Source organism: Pteropus alecto, unplaced genomic scaffold (genome assembly GCF_000325575.1).
Source record: "Pteropus alecto unplaced genomic scaffold, ASM32557v1 scaffold5, whole genome shotgun sequence".
NCBI classification, from domain to species: domain Eukaryota; kingdom Metazoa; phylum Chordata; class Mammalia; order Chiroptera; family Pteropodidae; genus Pteropus; species Pteropus alecto.
In genome coordinates, this window is record NW_006441953.1 from 781374 (window position 1) to 799928 (window position 18555).

Sequence of the window (18555 nt, forward strand, 5' to 3'; positions counted from 1 at the left end):
AGTCATTTCCACTTCTAGTATGAAAATCACCCTCTGTGTATATCTCAGTCACTTTCTCCTTCATTGCCAATCAACGACATGGCAAATCACAAAATTTCTACTTCCTTAAAACACTTTCCCAATAACTTCTTTTTATTTTATTGACAGACTTTCAGACTTGTAATAACATTTGAACTATTTTCTTTAAACTTTACCTTTTTTGGCTGCAATAGTTTAATCTATATCATGATGACAGATTATCTTCCCAATCTATAGCCCCAGTCATGTTATTCCATACTCAAACACATTTAGAGGCTCTAAACTAATTAACTATATGAGTCAATATTTCTCATCCTGGTATTCAACATATCCTGAGACTATATTTCCAATCTTATTTCCTGACACCTATCTATGCCTAACTTGTGACCTCCTTACATTTCTAGACTCGAATAAACTGATGTTTTAATGTTCCTAGGAAATTATACCCATCTGAAACCTCTTCATCTTCAAGCTTCAGAGTTTATCATAATTTCTACTTTTATATAAAGACTTTCTAATATCCCTATACCCAAAACTAAGCTAGTTGTGAATTTTCATATCATTCTTTATTTATCACTTAAGGCCTATAATATAATTGAACTTATAATTTCTCTGTCCCTCACTTGTAAGGCAAGGGCTGAGTCTTATTGACCTCTAGAAACATACAGTATTTCACATAGTGTCTGTCTTACTGTGTGTTCAACCTATTTTTTCCATGAAATTGAATATTCAATTACAAACAAATAAATTTCTACAAGCAATTAAATTATTCTTCAAATACCAATAAAGTTATGTTTGTTCTGGTTTGCAAATACCTAAAACATTTTAATCTTTCCTAAACTAACAAAAAATTCAAAAAGCAAATGGCACTGGAAGAGTAAATTGCTTCCAGGGCCTCCTTTTTCTGGGAATCCCTTTTCATTTAACTTTTCTCAGTCCCAACAGTCAAAAGATCATTAATTTAGACTTAAAAGCCAAGGAAGCTTAAAAGCCACTGTAGGGGTCTATTTAGTTTGAAATATAATTTAGAAAACCACTGGAAAGAATGGCAGTTCCATTTTAGGAATCTCCCCTACATATCTCAATAGAACAGTTTTTCAGATTGGAGAGTGTAAAATATTATATCACCAACCAAGTAATAGAAAGCCACTCATTGCCATACAGAAAGATTCCCTTGATTTTCACCAAAAACTGTGTTGTATTTAAATCTCAGACTGACTAAAAACATCAAAAAGAAAAAGAAAAGTAGTTAGTTTCTCTAAAAGATTATTATTTAGGAATAAATTGCTATGCAAAAATATATGGATCTTCTTGACAACTCATAGATTTAAGACATGAAATGCCTCCCTCTCCACCCCCAATTAATCTTGCTGATGAAATATGTTAAGCATTCTAAGTTTGAGGAACATATAAAGCTTTGAAATCAATGTGTTTCCGGTACAGGGGATAAAAAAAAAGGGAAAGAATTAATAAATCAGCTTAGGAAATGCTTCATTTCCTGCACTGTATCTGGGAAGGAAAACATAAAACAGACGGAGCCAGGTGCAATGAAATCATACACGTGGATGGGAAAATTTCTTCCAGTTCCTTCTGGGCACCACTCAGTTGGTCAATTTATGTTTCCAAGCTAGAGCTTCTTTTTCTGAGATAAATGGAATGGTTTTTACAGACACTTGCCTCAAGTTAATGAATAGACTTGTTGGCAGAAGTTGAAGAAGATAGTCATTTTGTAATTGTTGTCTCTGCTCGAAGGGGAAATTATCCTACTTGGATTAATAGTTCAGTAGAAAGAAGACATCATTAACAGAGAGGTTGGGCTCATTACCAGTAACTAAAGAAGGCTGGTATTTTCCCAAAATGACCATAAAAAAAATCTGCCAGGTTCTCTTTGGGTCGTCCTTTACCTTTCTGTCTTCCTTATGGCCAGGTTTCACAGGCAGCTTCTGTTGGTTCTATTCCACTTTGCTTTCAGAAAGATATGTAATCCACTCAGAGTTGAACAATATGCCAGGAAAGTCGTGTCCTCACTGTTTCTTGCAGACCTGAAATGGCGAGCAGCCTAACCCAGACTTTCGGAATTTGTATTGACCTGACACCTGTTCGTGAGCAGTGTTTTTCATAGCATTGCAATTCCTATCAATTTTTCTCATGCATACTAAAGAGTTACCTGTAAGCTAGTGCATTGATTTCTCTGATACTTTATAAATATTCTTTATTTTAAAAAATCAGATTCTTAGAAACTCTTCTAAGTTAAATTTTATGTCCTTGATACCTACAGCAACTTAACCTTGAAAGCTTCAAGATGCATGGTAAGCAATCATCTGTGATTTCGAAGTGTTTGGGAATCTGTCCTAAATTTACATATATATTTGAGAAATTAATGATAAATGTTTTTTCAAGAAGTGTATTTTTTTCCCCCTGCATTATCACTGGAAGTTAGAATTTTGTAGGAAGCAAACTTTTGAAAAAAGCACAAGCAACATAAAATTAGAATGAAGTATTTTTTTCCAGAGCTCCTCAGAGTCAGAATCAATCTTTTCCAATTATGTTATATTATGATAGTTTGTACTTTGGTTTTAGCATTTATTAATTCTGTCTTGTATTAGAACTACATGCTTATTTCTTTCAATAGTACATTTACCAGTGTGGACAAGGACAATGTCTTGCTCATTTTTGTATTCCTTTCACTTCTGAGACCCTGGTAGGAGCCTAATAAATATTGATTAAATTTAATTGCTTACTGTGAATTCCTTAGGAAGGGTTAAAAATCAAATGTAATCATTTCTTGCAACTGGTCATTAATATAGTCAGGGCTTATCTTTTATCTGAGTTTCAGAGCCTGCTGTCAGTGGGTAGGGTTTTATGTCTATAATTCTCTGAAATGTTATACAAAATGTTGTATGTAGCTATGTGCATATTTCTGGAGCAAACATCTATAAACTTTAATCAAATGACTCTCCTCTTTACCCACCCCACCCCCAATATATTAAGATTCAGTCACCTAGGCAGCTTTACTCAGCCTCTCAATTTATCAAAGCCCACATATAATTGGGACAAATTTAGGCCAGCATCTGCAGTGCAATATTTCCAATTACAGACTTTCACTCGTATATGATGATCTTGTTATTTTTAGACTTATGACTGAAAATAACGCATTTTATAAGAGCATTTAAGCCCCAGATTTTTATTCTCTAAAAAAGGTCATTGTGTATCACCAGTACCTTTATGATGCCATCAACTATACTTCAAGGCTTGCCGCACCAGCAAACACTTCCCTTCAGTGCAAACAAACATCCTTTCTGTGGCATCTTCTCTGTGCACTTCTAGTCAACACCCATGCACTCTGCTCGGCAAATGAATTGCTGCTTCTAAGTTTCAGAGGAAACTCTCTGAAGGTAAACTGAGGCTAACAGCCTTGTACCAGTGAGAGCTAGCCCACACCACCAGAGGAATAAGAGAAAACAGTACCTTTACTGCTACAAAGGCTGGACAGAAGACAAAGGATGGTCACTTGAAGAAGTTTCATGGTGCCCAAGGATCGTTGTAGTGGCTTCTCACTCCAGAGTCAGACAGGGACAACTCCCTTCCAGTCTGGCAGGACCTTATTAGCAAATGGAAAAGGTGTGCTGAATGGGAACAGTCACTGCCCATTCCTACTTATTTCGGGGGTTCTGATAAAGAACGGGAGGAAATACACACGCTCCCTTTGGGAGTTCAGCAGAGAGGAGATTTATTGTTTCAGTCTCTTACAGGAACTTTTTTTTTTTCTCTCTTCCCTTGGCAGCCACTTGTGTTTTTGTTACTACATTATTTTGTTCTTCTTCAACAAAAAGGTCAGGGTGGGTTTTGAACAGAAACAGATCTTTCTTGAGAATGGCTCATACAGCTTTCTAACTTTTGTTTTGAAAGTGCATTTTGGAGTAGTTATAAAGGGTGATTCAGTGTGAATAAAGAGCCTTGATTGCCTGAGGGTTAAATTTTAGAGTAAAATCCACAAGGAGTCAACTTTTCTTCTCTCTTTCCAACTTAAAAGCAAGATTAACAAAGACCACCTTCTGGATATAAGTGTAAAAGCTTATTAAATAGATCATGCTCTGCTCTTGAGTATGCAAAGGGACTTATCAGAGATGTCCAGGGAGGTTTTTCGGAATATTTTTAATAGAATTAAACAAAGACATGTGAATGTTCACTTGCTCATTCTGGTTTTTATTGGTAGAATTTGATGTAGAGGAAGGAGAAATTACTTATAATACCCCATAGATTCTCTTCTCTAGAAAATGCAATTGGCGTAGCACTGAGTTAGAATGCTCTCACGATAAATCAATGAAGTTGAGAGAGAGAAATTCTTCAACCCAGAATGCCAACCAGGCAAGATACTCTCTCTCTCTCAAGGGTCACTTTGATATTAGCAGCAATTGATTAAAATGTGAAACACAGCTACAACCCTGACTACAATCTCTGTGTATGCGAAGTAACTCTACACTTTTCCTCAGCCACAGCCAGCACATCTAATCTTAGCCAATCAGACTTTTACATACCTTAGGCATGAAACCTCCAGGATAAAAGAGTGTCAATGGATCAGTATAGATTCATCTGTTCCACCAAAAAAAAAAAAAAAAGGAAGAAAAAAAGAAAAAAACAAAAGACGATTCAAAAATTATACTTTCCCTGTTAATAAGAAGGATGCACATTTCATGACTGCACCATGCTGGGAAGGATTCATTACAAGAGTGGTTAGAGCAAGTCAATTAATCAAAACACCCCAGAACACTAGCTTCTTTCATCCTGTTATGCCAAGTCTCAGAAGAGCCTCCAAGTTTTGATTTTATGCATAAGCAAACTTAATTTTTCCCTCTTTTCTAATTAATTTTCTAAAACAGACCACCTTTGGAGTTATTACTTTATTTGGCATGTCTTGGAGAGTATAAAGATAGAAATGTGGATGAATAGATGTCACATGCACATTCTAGAAATTAATTGGGGTGTGGCTATGAATTCACAGTCTAGCACTCACATTGCCTCACTTCCTGCTTCTTGCTCTGATCTAACTCTGGAATTTTCAGCATACAGAGTTAGCACTATGTTGGTCACTATCATTGCTACAGGGATTCAATAGCATTTGGATTTCTCAGCCCTGACTGCTAGCCTTTTCCATGAAAAAAGACTAGATACTTAATTCCAAGAATACTTGTTAATAGAATATTATGTCTATTTAAAAGGCAGAAATTGTAGATGAAAACACAAAAACTAAAATTAAGAAAATGTATTTTTAAATAACTAGGCAAAAAAATCGGAAAAAAAAAATAAGAATAATACGGTGGTCCAGCTTTGTCTTAATAGATCAGAACATATTCATTAAACAGTGGTTATTGCCACTGAAAAAACAGATGAATGGCATAAATAGAAAGTACAGACACAGAAATATAGATATAAATATATAGACATAGATATAAATATATTTGCTGATATGTATGTGTTTGTGTAGAAAGATATTAGATATACAGTAAGTGTGGTGAGTATAATATATTATTTAATAAGTGATTTTTGACAAGTTAACCACCTAAAAAAAATTAGAATTAGGTTTCTATTTTACATTAAATGCCACAATACATTTCTTATATGTTAAAGAGCACATAAAAAAGACTTGATCTGTTTCTTTACATAAAAATTAAAAGATTTTGGCTTAACACACCATAAAATGAAAAGGCAAATAAAAAACTTGTAAAAACTAATGCACAATAAAGATTTAGTATTCTTAATATGTGAGGACCTCTTGCTAATCAACAATAAAACAATGACTGCAGATGAAAAAGACACAAAAGAATGTTATAAAAGAAGGAACAGAAGGCCAATAAAATGAAAAAATATTTTCATCCCATTAAAAATCAAAGAAATGGATAGTTAAGAATCGAGATATATTTTTTGCCTTTTAAATATAATTAGGTATGTTTTCTGACAATATCCAGTTTTGATGAATGCTCAAGGATGCTTACTGTCTTATTCTTGGGGCATGACCATTTTGGGTTATGATTTGGCAATATGCATCAAACCCCTTAAGGAACCATACCCTTTGAACTTATTCATGTCCAATGGTGTTAACTATTAGGAATAAGATGAAATATTATTCTACCACAAAATAGTATTAAAGAAATTTTTTACACATGTCGAAATATATTTGATACTTTATTGTATATGTATATATGTATTTAATATATATTAAATATATATATTTATATATTAATGTGTTATTAAAGTTTATAAACATATATTTATATATAGAGAGAGAGAGAGAGAGAGTAAAACCGGAAATGTTAATAGTGCTTATCTCCTGGTAGCGAATTGTGAGTGATTTTTTAAATCTTATTTTTATTTATTTTTCCTAAAAAAATTTTCTTGAGTAAACACATCAGTAAGTACATGATTTAAGAGCACTTAATAAAAGGAAATATGTGAATTGAACAAAACCATCCTAACTGGAGAGATGGAAAGATGTTTTTGTTTTTGTTTTATCACAATTTGTTTTCTGTATTCTTGTTTAATCTGAAAGATAAGCTGTTGTGAGTTCACATATGAGCAATTCTAGAATCCTTTCCAAGTAGATATTAGGTTTTTCATTGACATCTTTGATACTGAAGAAATTGTATAATGAAGACTCTAACACTGATAAATTTATGTTAACTCTTGTAGTGCTGAGATTTATTCAACTGGCACCATTATTAAGTCCCCAAATTAAACTTGCTTTCTATACTTGCCTTTCTCCTCTCTGTCAGCTTGTCACTGAATAAAATTGTCTAACATGATAAGGAATGCCAAAAGGTGATCTCATGAACTGACAGAGTGCAGATCTGTGTTCAAATCCTGATTCCCTCTCATCATCTATATGACTTCACTGAGTACTTGGCCTTTTTATGCCTTGGTTTCTCTGTGAAAAAAATGGGGACAATCACTATGGCAACTTCAAATGTAGTTTAGAGAGATTCCAGAAAGTCTTCTAAAAGTGTATATTAAAACAAAGGAACATTTAAATTAACCTTAATTTTCTAGAATCTTTATGCTAAAAAAAATTGTCTTGGTTCAGTGGTATGTTTTCAGGTATGTTAGGATTTTATATAAACCATCTCATTCCAGAATGATTAATCAATTTCCTAAGAAATATTCAGATGATAAGAGCCCTAAAATATTGTTGAGAACAGATTAAACAGACTCCCAACTCTTCTTTCAGGAATGTATTTTATGTTCCACTTTCAGGTACTTTAAATGTCAAATATTTTCTTCAGTGGAGATGGAACTTAACAGCTTATTTTTGTTATTTGTCTTTCTGAAATGGGAATCGAGGAATCTCCTGAAAGCATTGAAACAGAGCTAAAGACAGATATTTACGGTCCATGGTGCCAAAGATCTTAAGTCCCCCTCTTGTAGAGCCAAAATGGATAACGTGAACAGTGGGTGAACCCAGTCATTTGGCTAAACTTACTATGTTTCCATTAATCAACTCCCCATGGCCCAAGGCCAGTGCTATTTTATTATTGCTCAGATATAAAGAAGACATGGCAGCTGATTCTGAATATTCAAAAGAGTTTATATTTCACATTCCCCAATGGTCCATCAAGATTTTACTCTTCACCACATAAAGATGATTCTCTCATCTCATACCACTTCCCTGACTTGGTAGGGCTTGATCTCTTAAGTCTCTTGATACATAAAGACATGAATATGGGGAAATCATAAAAGCATAGTAGCTCAGAGATTAGATATATGAAAAGTTAATTTAGTACAAATTCTTACTTAGCATTATCATTTGTCAGGAATCTCCCTGACAAATGCTAAATGAGCCTGCATGTTAACTATTGAAATGATTGGACCTTGTTATTCTGTGAGGCAGTCCATTCTCCTATTGGCAGTCTCCTTGTTGAAAAGTTCAAAAGCCATTTCTTCATCTGCCTTAAGAAGCTCTGGAAATCACTCATAAATTGATTTTTCATGTACAAAACTAAACTAACCATTAATCATGTAGATCATATAAATGAGAAAATGAGATTTTTCCAAGCACTTTTGGGGAATAAGATGGTATATAATTCATTTAATTAAATCTAATGAAGCACAAGTATGATTACTTCTTTTGAAATCTGGGATATGTAAATAAGCTAAAAAATAAACAAGCAAGTATAAAGTTCTTCAATAGTTTATACAACTTTCCATTTAGCTAAGCTGTCCAAGATTTCTGCTCAGATGTCTCATTTTTGGTGTGCCAGAAATAGTATCTTGGGGAAATACTTTTTTCTTATGTCAAATGACACCTATTAAAAGTGACTGAGTGTGTAGTATATGCCCAGGATTTTTTTATAGATATGTTTATACAAAATTGTGATATATAAGTGAATGGCATCTAAGAGCCTTTACTTTTGACTCTATACACGCTTCACTAATTTGCTAATTTTGCTTTACTAATTTACATATTTAGAGTTTACTTCTTTTTTTCTCACTCATTTTAGTTCTTATTCTCAGTTTCTCGACCCCCTTTCTGTGTTGTTCATCTCTGTGTCCATTTCATGATACTCAAAAGAATCTTTTGCAGGACCAGATCTGAAACAATTTAAAAGCATGATGAGGTGATTAATTTACATCTCCCTTCCAAACTCCAGATGAATGGAAGTTGAAGTTAACTCTCTAAAAACTGTTGATTTTTTTTTCTCCTTTTTTCCAAATAAAGGAAAGCAACTGCAGGCACAGCTGTCCAGTATTCACAGAAGCATATAAACTTAAAAGTTAGAAGTGAAGTGTCTATCCTGGCTCATTTCTCTTAATAAACCACTCTACACATAATTCCATGAAAGAATTACTAATGGCTCCTGGGCTATGCCTCAGGGATTCAAGAATCTACTGCTTGCTCTTTGTCTATATTTTATTCCTATTCTTCTTTGGTCATTCCTTCCCAAGATTCTGACTTTTAGCCTAGTCTATGCCTCTACCTACTGGTGTTTTAGTTTGGTTTTCCTTTAGATGCTATATCTCAGATCAACATTTTGCTAACCTGTGGAGAGATTTCCCAGATGATGATGTTCTACATCCTCTACCCCAACTCTTGTCAGAAATGACTGAGATTTTTAGCCAAAGACTTTTTTTGCTTATAGAAAGTTCAGCTCCTTATATGAGATACATTCATGTGGCTAGTTCTGACTAGAGGTTTTAAACAAAAGCAGCATGTATCACTTCTGAGACAATACATGAAAGAGCCCTATGTTTTTTATTCCCTTTCCATGCCAACCTTTGAGACTATGTATTCATGATGGTGCAGTCTGGGTCTCTGAGTAACTGTATGGAGCAGAGCCCTTCACCTCCAGTACGATCTGTTGTGAATTTGCATGAGCAACACATAAACATTTATTGCATTAAACCACTGAGATTTCAAGTTTATGTTGTCACATAAGCCTATCCTGACCAGTAGAGGATCTTATTACTTTCTCTTGAAAATCTTGATTTGATAGAATTAAAACTAAATTGGTTATACTTTTCAAACATCATTAGCCTCCCACACTAAATAGTAAACTCCTCGATGGCAGACCATTTGCCTTGGTCATCTATCCCCATAGTTTAGCACAGTGCCTGACACAAAATAATTAAATTTTTATATCAACTGATTTGATCTTTCGGCTCTGATCCTAACCTTTCAGAAAGATCTTATAATGATACCTATTTCCTTCCCATTCACCTAATCCATTTTTCCTTCAGCAATAAAATGCAATGGAAGCCTTAGTGATCTAATTGAAGGCTCACTGATTGGTCCAGAAAGTGGGTACAGAGGGAAGAGGTCCAGACAGGTTCTTGGAGAACATGTAGCATTTCTCATTTTATTGGAAGGCATTAGTATAACATGAGAACATGGGCTTTGGGGCAAACAGTCTTAGCCCTGTCATTTTTCTATGTGATTAAGAGCAAATTAATAAAGCCCTCTAATTCTCAATTTGCATCTTTAAAATGGAGAAAATAAATAATTTTCTTATGGAGCTGTTGAAACAATACATGAGATTTATATATATAAATTACTGAAGCAGTTGACACTTCTCAATTCCATCCAGTCCAGTTATATGACACTACAATAGAAATATAAATTATTATTTTTTAAATCTTAATTTACTCATCTACAAAATAACAGTAATAGTTCTTGGTTCTAAACTACCAAGCTGCTAGTATTGTTTCAAAAATTAAGTATAATTTGAATGGAAGTATTCTAAAACCTATTAATTTCTATATTCAGATAAGATTTTTTTAAGTTTTCTGAAAACTAAGAATATGTTTTATTAAGTATTACAACTTGTTTTATAAGTAGGGTGTTAATAATTAAGAGCACGGCCATTATTAAAGGCCTACTTCTTGCCAGATGCAAAATACAAGTGGTTTTTGTATTAAGCTTTTCAAAATAAATCATTTCCATTTCATCACCAACTGGAATTGTTTATAAGTGTTTTCAACTTTAGTAAACTAGCACTGGCTTCGTATTTTCTCACCCTGTGTAACTAAACATAAAAAGATCTTCGATGAACAAGAAAACTGGGAACCAGTTGACCAGACCTTCCAAAACCAGACTTTGGTCAGAGTAAGCGACATAGTAATAGCTTTCACAGGAGGATGAGGGCTGTAGCTGGGCATATTTCCGATCAAGGAATCCAAATTATCTGTCTTAAAAGGTTTGGATTCTGATATCTGGGACTGGCCTGGCACTATACCACTGGCAGTTTTGCCCATCTTTATCTATGAATTTTAATATTAGAATCACCTTATGGAGCTTTTTAAAAACATATTTTGGGCCTCACCTATAAAATTTAAATTTAGGAAATCCAGAGTGGGTACCAGGCACACTCTATATATACACAGACATATATAGTGATTCAGTTAATAATTACTGATTAGATCATTATTAAAAATCTTTTTTTGAATGTGTGCTTGCTGCTATTTAAAAGGAAGCAGCTGTATTTTCTAGTTCTTACTCTCAGCATCTATTCCAAAAGTCTTTATTTTAATATTCTATAAATCTTTCTAATTGACTACTGTCAAGCCTTCTCAATATCAGTACAATGAAAATTTCAAAAGCAGTAACAGTATTTTAAAAACTTGCTTTTACAGAATTTTTACTGCTTTAAATTAAAATATAAATTTTATTTATATTGTCAAACTCACAGATCATTAAACCTGGCTTGATCTTTTCAAGTGGCAGTGAGTCTAGTCTATGGAGAGACATAATTAGTTTTTATGATTTTGAGCCCTGAAATCTCAAATATTCTAAATTTCCTTGAACGATCATTTATAAATCTTCTTTTGAATCTCCTATTTGCATCCTGATTTATAGAACAAGAATAAAATACCTCCATCTCTTGAGGTAATAGTTATATTCCAAGTAGTTTTAGGTTTTTTTCCTTTCTGTTTGGCTGAGGTAGACACTCAAATTTGAGACATGGTGGCTAAGGTGTGATCCCATTAGAATGGCATTCTGTCTAATCAGAATTAATTATACCATGTTTTGTTTCATGCTGTCTAAATAATCTTCTAATTATAAGTTTGCCACCTAAGTAGAATTACCCTCTTGGAAAAACAAAAACAAAAACAAACAAACAAACAAAAACCATGCTTACCCATAAGGCAAGTGTCTCAGCTCCTTAGCAGTAATTATAATCTATATAAATTTATGAATTAGCATTTGTGTTTTTATACGACAAGTTTCTTGAAAATGACTAGTCTGGTTTAATTCTCCAGGTCTGATAAATTTGAGTTTCTGGGTCTACAAAACTGAAAGCCAGATGCTGATCTTCTGTGACCTAACCAAGTTATTCTTCTATGAAAACTCTAAATGAGTATCACTGGAAGACATCATTATTTTTATTGTTGTTGTTGTTGTTCCTGTCACAACTAGGAATTCCTGAGTTTCATTATCCACTGCACTATATGGAACATATTGCTTTTTCTTCATTTTCCTCAAAACTATTTTAAACTTCAAGGATGGCTCTCTGAACCTTCAATTTTAGAATGTGAAAAATTTCACATTTCTCTTTAAAATTACTTTCCTGTTATTATAAACTCTGACAGTTTATTTTTATTTCTTGAGGTACTATATCATTAAAACTCTGATTTGTTAAATTATTTATTTCTAAAGAAAGATGGTTTTTGCTTTATGCTCTTGTTAACAACTACAAATAAATTTGGTGGAAACTTACTATATGTTGTAAAGAGGTCTAAATAACAAGCATACCATTGTAATAATACCCACAGCCCTATGCAATAGGTAACCACTTCTTAAATTACAAACAGATGATTTATTCTGAAATTTCTCTTTGCATCCTCCCCCTTCTTTACTCAAAGAATGAGAAGATCCCATAAACTCCATAGCTGATACTGGTCTTGAACTGAGCAGCTCTGAATTTCTAACACTGATTTGAACACTGATTTGACTTTTAAATAATTTATGCCAAATTTCTATAGTAAGCTAGACACAATTGATCATAATGGCTACTTTGACTCACTGTATGCTTGCTTTCTATTAAGTATAATTTTTGGAAGAAATTTATAATTTATCGGGGAGAAGTCAAGAAAAGAGGAAACTCTTAAATGAATCATTTAGAAAGATATCTGATAATTATTGAAAATATCAAGATTTAGCCACCTCGATTTCTTATCCCAATGTCTAATGTTAACTTCTGAAAATCTTAATTCAATATGTAAAAAATTTTAAACTAATTATAGCTGATTACAAAAATAAAACAAAGTAGCAGAAACTACACAGAACTTTTAGATGTGGAAAGACAAGAAAGAGAAAATACGCAATGCATACACGTTAGCTGTTGACTCTAACCTAGTCTGATGTTAACCTGAGTATTAGTCATCAAGAGTACTGGTTTGTCAACCTGAGCTTGGAAATTCTGTAACACAGTGCTTCTCTAAGTGTAGTTGTGGGTAATGAGCATAAAAATCACTAGGGGTGCTTGTTAAAAAATAAAGAGCATAGCTTTTAAGTCTGGACTAGATAGTCAAAGTCTCTAAGGACAAGACACCAAAAATGTACTCTTGGGAGGTTCACCCACGCAATTCTTATGCATGCTAAAGTTTTGGAAGCACAGCTACAGTTTTTTTTTTGTTTGTTTGTGATTGTTTTCGTTTTTCTTAGGACTTACTAGGTGTGAACTCTATGTGGAACCTGGGATCTGTCAATCAGCAGCTAAGAAAACCAACCCCTTTGTACTTGATGAGACTCAGCCTGGCTTTCCCAAAGATATTCAATCCATATTGGATGTTTGAGGTTAGCTTCAAAATAAGTGAGTTCATCAATACCCTGCCCCCAGACTTGTCCTCCCCGCCCCCTCCCCCTCAATCTCTCTAGTTCATTAGTAGATATAGGGATGTTGGTGAGGAATGAAAGGAAGGGAATGCTTCTGTTTACTTACATTCTAGCTTAGTGATTTCATTTGATAGAGAAAACAAATCCACACTAACTTTAGACTCAGACATTTTGCTAAGCCCAGATCTGCAGTTCAGTAAAACATGTACTGGGAAATTTGTTTATAGGTAGATGTAAGAATGAGATGAGTAGTTGTCTTATAGAATGAAGTTATTTGTTTGATGATTACAATAATCTGAGACTTTTGAAGGGCAAGGACTGCATAAAGGGCAGAAATGCAAACATGAGAAAGATGTCACTGGAGATGTAAGAACTCACAACCTGAAACTTTCTGCTTTATATTTTTTTCAGACATGTTCTTATTATTGTAGCTATAATTTTGTGCATAGAAAACAACCTACATCTCCAAAAAAAGAACAGTACAGCCTGTTTCTTTTCTTGATTTTATGATGAAAATAATGAAAAATAAAAACACTTGTTATACCAAACATAAATTCACTTTCCCCTTGACATTCCAGGAGACAAAAGATCTAGAAGACAAAATATGAGGCTTAGGACTAATGACCTTTTAAGAGCCCATGCCTAGCCTCTATTCTGCAGGAGGCCAGACTTCCTCTCTACCTATGTGTCCTCCCCTAGTCTTCATTCTGCAAGAAAAACCATAGATTGATGAGTGAGACATCTGTCAGAGATAGATCTCGGAGCAGAGGCAGATTTATGTCAAAGCTAATGAAATTTATACTTCAGAGCCTTTTCATTTGTATGTGCTTATTTCAGGATCATCTGTGTGGAACTTAGCAATGTTTTCATGTAGTTATACATTTTTGCTGTAAAATTTGCAAAAGAAAGATGCTTCGAACTGAAATCAGTTAAGATTATTGTCTCTCTCTCTCTCTCCATTGTCTCTCCTCCTCTCCTGCTGGGTAACATTAGAATGGATATTATAGGGAAATAGCTAAGGGGAAATTGAGTTGGAGATTTAGTTAAGATTTAGTGATATATATTTTTTTGTGGTTTACAGACATTCTTTACTCAATTCATTACAGTTTCATTAAGTTATGGTTAGCTGTTCCAGTGTACAGTGTTTCAGGAATGTCTTTACTGGTCACTGCACTAATTAGCCTTGTGCTCTACAGAAATGGGCAAGGCCCATTGTCTGATTATGACATGAAAGTGTTTTATGGCTCTTGGTACTGGAATTTTGTGAATTGTGGAAACAAAACAGTGTTTGAAATGTATGGCGTCATATGCTAATTTGTGAATAATTCTTCTAATCATCAGATAGATCAAGTTATATGCTAAATATGCCATGTGGTTCTTTTTGTTCTCTTGTCAGGAAAACATTTAATAAATGTCATCTATTTAAGTACAAATGCAATGTTATTGTTTTCTTTTTGAAAGTAAATAAACTTTAAAGTCTCTGAGGAATAAATTTTATTAGGTTGCCTGTACTTCTCAGATTAGTATTATAAAAAGCAAATATATATGTGCGTGCAGTCAATGTTTAAGCACCTCAAACTAGAAGCATCCTAAAACAAATTTTGTTCAACCCAGCTAGAGAAACACTAATCATCTTTCTCTTCTCTCTTTAGAAAATGCTTTTACGAAATCTTTGTCATATTAACAAGTGATCAAATATTGCAAAGCCCAATTGTGTAGAAAATAAGTATTATAGAAGTGTGGTTTTTTTGGTAATATTTGTGGTATTTGTTGGCTTTTAAAATATGTAATTTTTTGTGCATTTTCTCTCTCATTCTAAGTGAATAATAACCACCATACCTTACATCTTTTTTTCTTAAAAATGTCGATCACACTTTATAAACTTCTGGCCCTACAAAGTCATTTTCTTGTTCTTTTTGGGAGAGCTAAATGGAAGATATTAAAATGTCTAAACCATTTAACTAAAATGGTTTTAACTAAAAAAAAAGTTTCTAAAACTGTACCAGGTAGCATGAAACTCTACCAGGTCTCTGAGTCTCTGAGTCTCTCTGTCTCTGTCTCTGTCTCTGTCTATACCTCTGCCTGTCTCTCTCTCTAGCTCACATGCCCGCACACACACAGACTGTCTACACTTTTCATACTTTAGAGAACAGAGCAGACACTCTTCACATTCAACATTGTAATTTGCATAGGAGATTGCTAAGCCTCAGTAAGAGAATTCTATACTAACTTTTGTTTTCTTGTCTCTATAAAAGACCAAATAATACTTCCCCTTTATTGATTGCTAATCTATTAATATAATAAGTGTTTCTCTATGTCTCTAAACGGTGTTTATCTGTTCTGTTTCAGAGAGCAGTCTTTAAACTCCTCTTATATTTCTGAGCAATTGTCCTTGATTATTTATGCTGTAGATGCCAACTAAGAATACAACTCTAAATCATGCGAAGAAAGGTTTTGTTCTCTCTGGAAAACCCCTTGATCAGATGATTAGATCATATAACTAAATTTACAGGATTAATGACTGGATTTTTTTGAACACAATCTTTGAAGTAAAAGAAATTATTCAGCTGATTGAAATTACATTAAAAGAAACTTGAGAAGTCTTCATTTGGTCTAATACTCACACTAAAATCTAAGAAGCTAAGTAGGTCAGGTAAGGATATGAACCAGCCTCCCTGCTTTTGGTCCAATGCTTTTCTGGTTACATCCCTATGTCCTGTCCACACCTCCAACAAGAGGCAGCAGGACTACAATAGCATAATGAATTAAAGTTCGGCATCACAAAATAAACCCAGGGCTTAAAATAGACTTCTGGACAATTTGAGAGTTCTCATAAAAACTAGAGTCAAGCAAATAAAATGCAACAATTTATAAAGATGAAATCCTCATTTGTTTAGCATATATCTATGACCCATCACTGGTACAGGGACTAGATATAAAACAATGAATATGACAGATATAGTACTTGCCTTCGTCATGTCTATGGAGTGAAGAAATATCTTAATTATTTTTAAATTATTTAACTAATAATATTTAATTACTTGTATTGGTTTATTTGAGCTGCCATAACAAAATACCACAGACTGGTCACTTAAACAATAGAAATGTATTTCTCACAGTTTTGGAGGCTGGAAGTCCAAGGTCAAAGCACTGGCTGATTAAGTTTCTAGTGAGGACCCTCTTCATGGCTTGCAGAGGCCCTCCTAACTGTGTCCTCATATGGTGGGAGAGATAGAACAAACTTCTGGTGTCTTTCCTAGGGCACTAATCTCCTAGTGAAGGCTGAACCTCACGACCTTATCTAAACCTAATTACCTCCCATAAGCTTCATCATCAAATTCCACCACATTGGGGTTTAGAGTATCAGCACATGAATTTGAGGGATACACAATTCAGTCTATAGCACTTATTTAATCAAAAATATAGAAACATAATTATAAATATTTAGTTATTAAAATTATTTAATTGTAATTATGATGAGAGTTATGAGAAAAAGTAAATTACACAATGAAAATATATAACAAAAGAACTCAATTCCGGTAATATAAAATTCTCTGAGGACTAGACATTAAATCAAAACCCAGAAGATGAGTAAGTTTTAGACAGGCAAAAAGAGAGAATGTTGGGAAATTGTGAAGGTCTAGAAACAGAAAAAACTCACTACATTCAAAGCAGAGGAAAATAGTCATTGTGGCTACAGAGAAATGAGCAAGAAGAAGATAGCACAAAATGAAATCTGAAAAGTGTACAGAAGCCAGGTCATGCCAAAGCCTATGCTGTAGAGCATGATAAGAACATTAAACTATCTTAAGGGCCAAAAGATTTCAGGGAATTGTTCCACACAGGGAGTGAGTAGCTAATGCTGTGAGAGGAAAAAAAATATTGTTTAGGTGGATACATAGAAGATCATAATGAGAAGACTTGATGAAAGATTGAATTAATGATTGAGGGAGAGTAAACTGTTGCCAAATTTCTGACTTGCAAAATTCAAAGAATAGTGGTGTCATTTATAATGCTAAAGAACAGTGGAATACACAGGTTTCAGGAAGAAGCTTTTAAGTTTGGTTTTGAAGTTAGAGTTTTAGGTTCTCTTAAGATATTGAAGAAGAGATACAAGTAGCCATGTGCATGTATCTATCTGAGGATAAAAGGAAAAGCAAGAGCCGGACATTTGAATTTATTGTATGTTATGTATACATTGTCATTTAAAGGAATAGCAATGGATGAAATTGTTAAGGAAGAAAGAGCCTATGGAAATCCTAACATTTAATTATTGGATGAAGGATGAAGAATCTACAAAGAGAAAAGGAACTTCTAAAAGATAAGATTAAAATTTCTTGACAGAGGAAAGGGAAGAGTGTCCTGAGAAAAGTGGGGAGACCTACACTGTTGAATGCTGTTACAAAGTTAAATAAGATGAGGTCTTTGAAACGCCCGAGTTAATAGCATCTCAACACGTCATGTGGGTGGAAGCCATCTTGGAATAGGCTAATGCATGGTTAGAAGATTGGAAGCCATTCTGAGGAAATGTAGACTGTAGGTGTAAGAGAACTTCTTTGAGAAGTTTAACTAGGAAGAGTAGGAGTGGATAAAGTAATTACTGGTAAATGGAAACTCTTTTGGAGTGAGACAATTATAATGAGAAGTTTGGAAGCAGGAAATGTAAATTGCAAATACATATACTGAGAAGAGAGGAGAGGGAATTAACTACTAGGAGGTGGACAGGAGGTCCAGGAAATGTTTTTGAAAAAAATCACTTCTATTGCAGTGTGACAAATAGATTGGAACCTTCCATGAGAGAAAATCAATGATAAGGTCATTGTTTTAATATAGACAAAAGATGGCTTTGTTAAGGGTGTGGCTCTGGGCAAAGATATGCTAATCACTAACTTCTGCTTCTGTAATCTGCTTGCTTGTTTGATGTTAACTAGGGTGTGGTTAATCTGTTTGCTTGTTTGATGTTAAACCAGAGTATGGTTCTAGGCTTTATAAACTGCCTCTTTTGGGAGCTCGGGGCTAATCTCCTCTAGCTCTGCATGGTAGAGAGTCAGTCGCCGGCCAGCTAATAGCTCTGGGCAGATATGCTAATCACTAACTTCTGCTTCTGTAATCTGCTTGCTTGTTTGATGTTAACTAGGGTGTGGTTAATCTGTTTGCTTGTTTGATGTTAAACCAGAGTATGGTTCTAGGCTTTATAAACTGCCTCTTTTGTG

At 34.0% G+C, this 18555-nt stretch overlaps 1 protein-coding gene across 3 annotated transcripts in view; it reads right to left on the reverse strand.

Annotated features, from left to right (window-relative positions):
• The window catches only part of EMCN (endomucin), a 98940-nt gene extending 94045 nt beyond the window's left edge, over positions 1-4895 (reverse strand). For 2 of the 3 annotated variants that reach the window (XM_015594890.2, XM_015594889.2), the window contains exon 1: positions 3487-3816. In XM_015594890.2, the coding sequence (XP_015450376.1) occupies positions 3487-3544 (58 nt within the window). In that variant the 5' untranslated portion in view covers positions 3545-3816. Of the gene's footprint in view, positions 1-3486; positions 3817-4556 lie in introns of those variants that run through there. The other variant, XM_025051696.1, reaches the window with a different exon arrangement.
• Positions 4896-18555: the final 13660 nt, after the last annotated feature.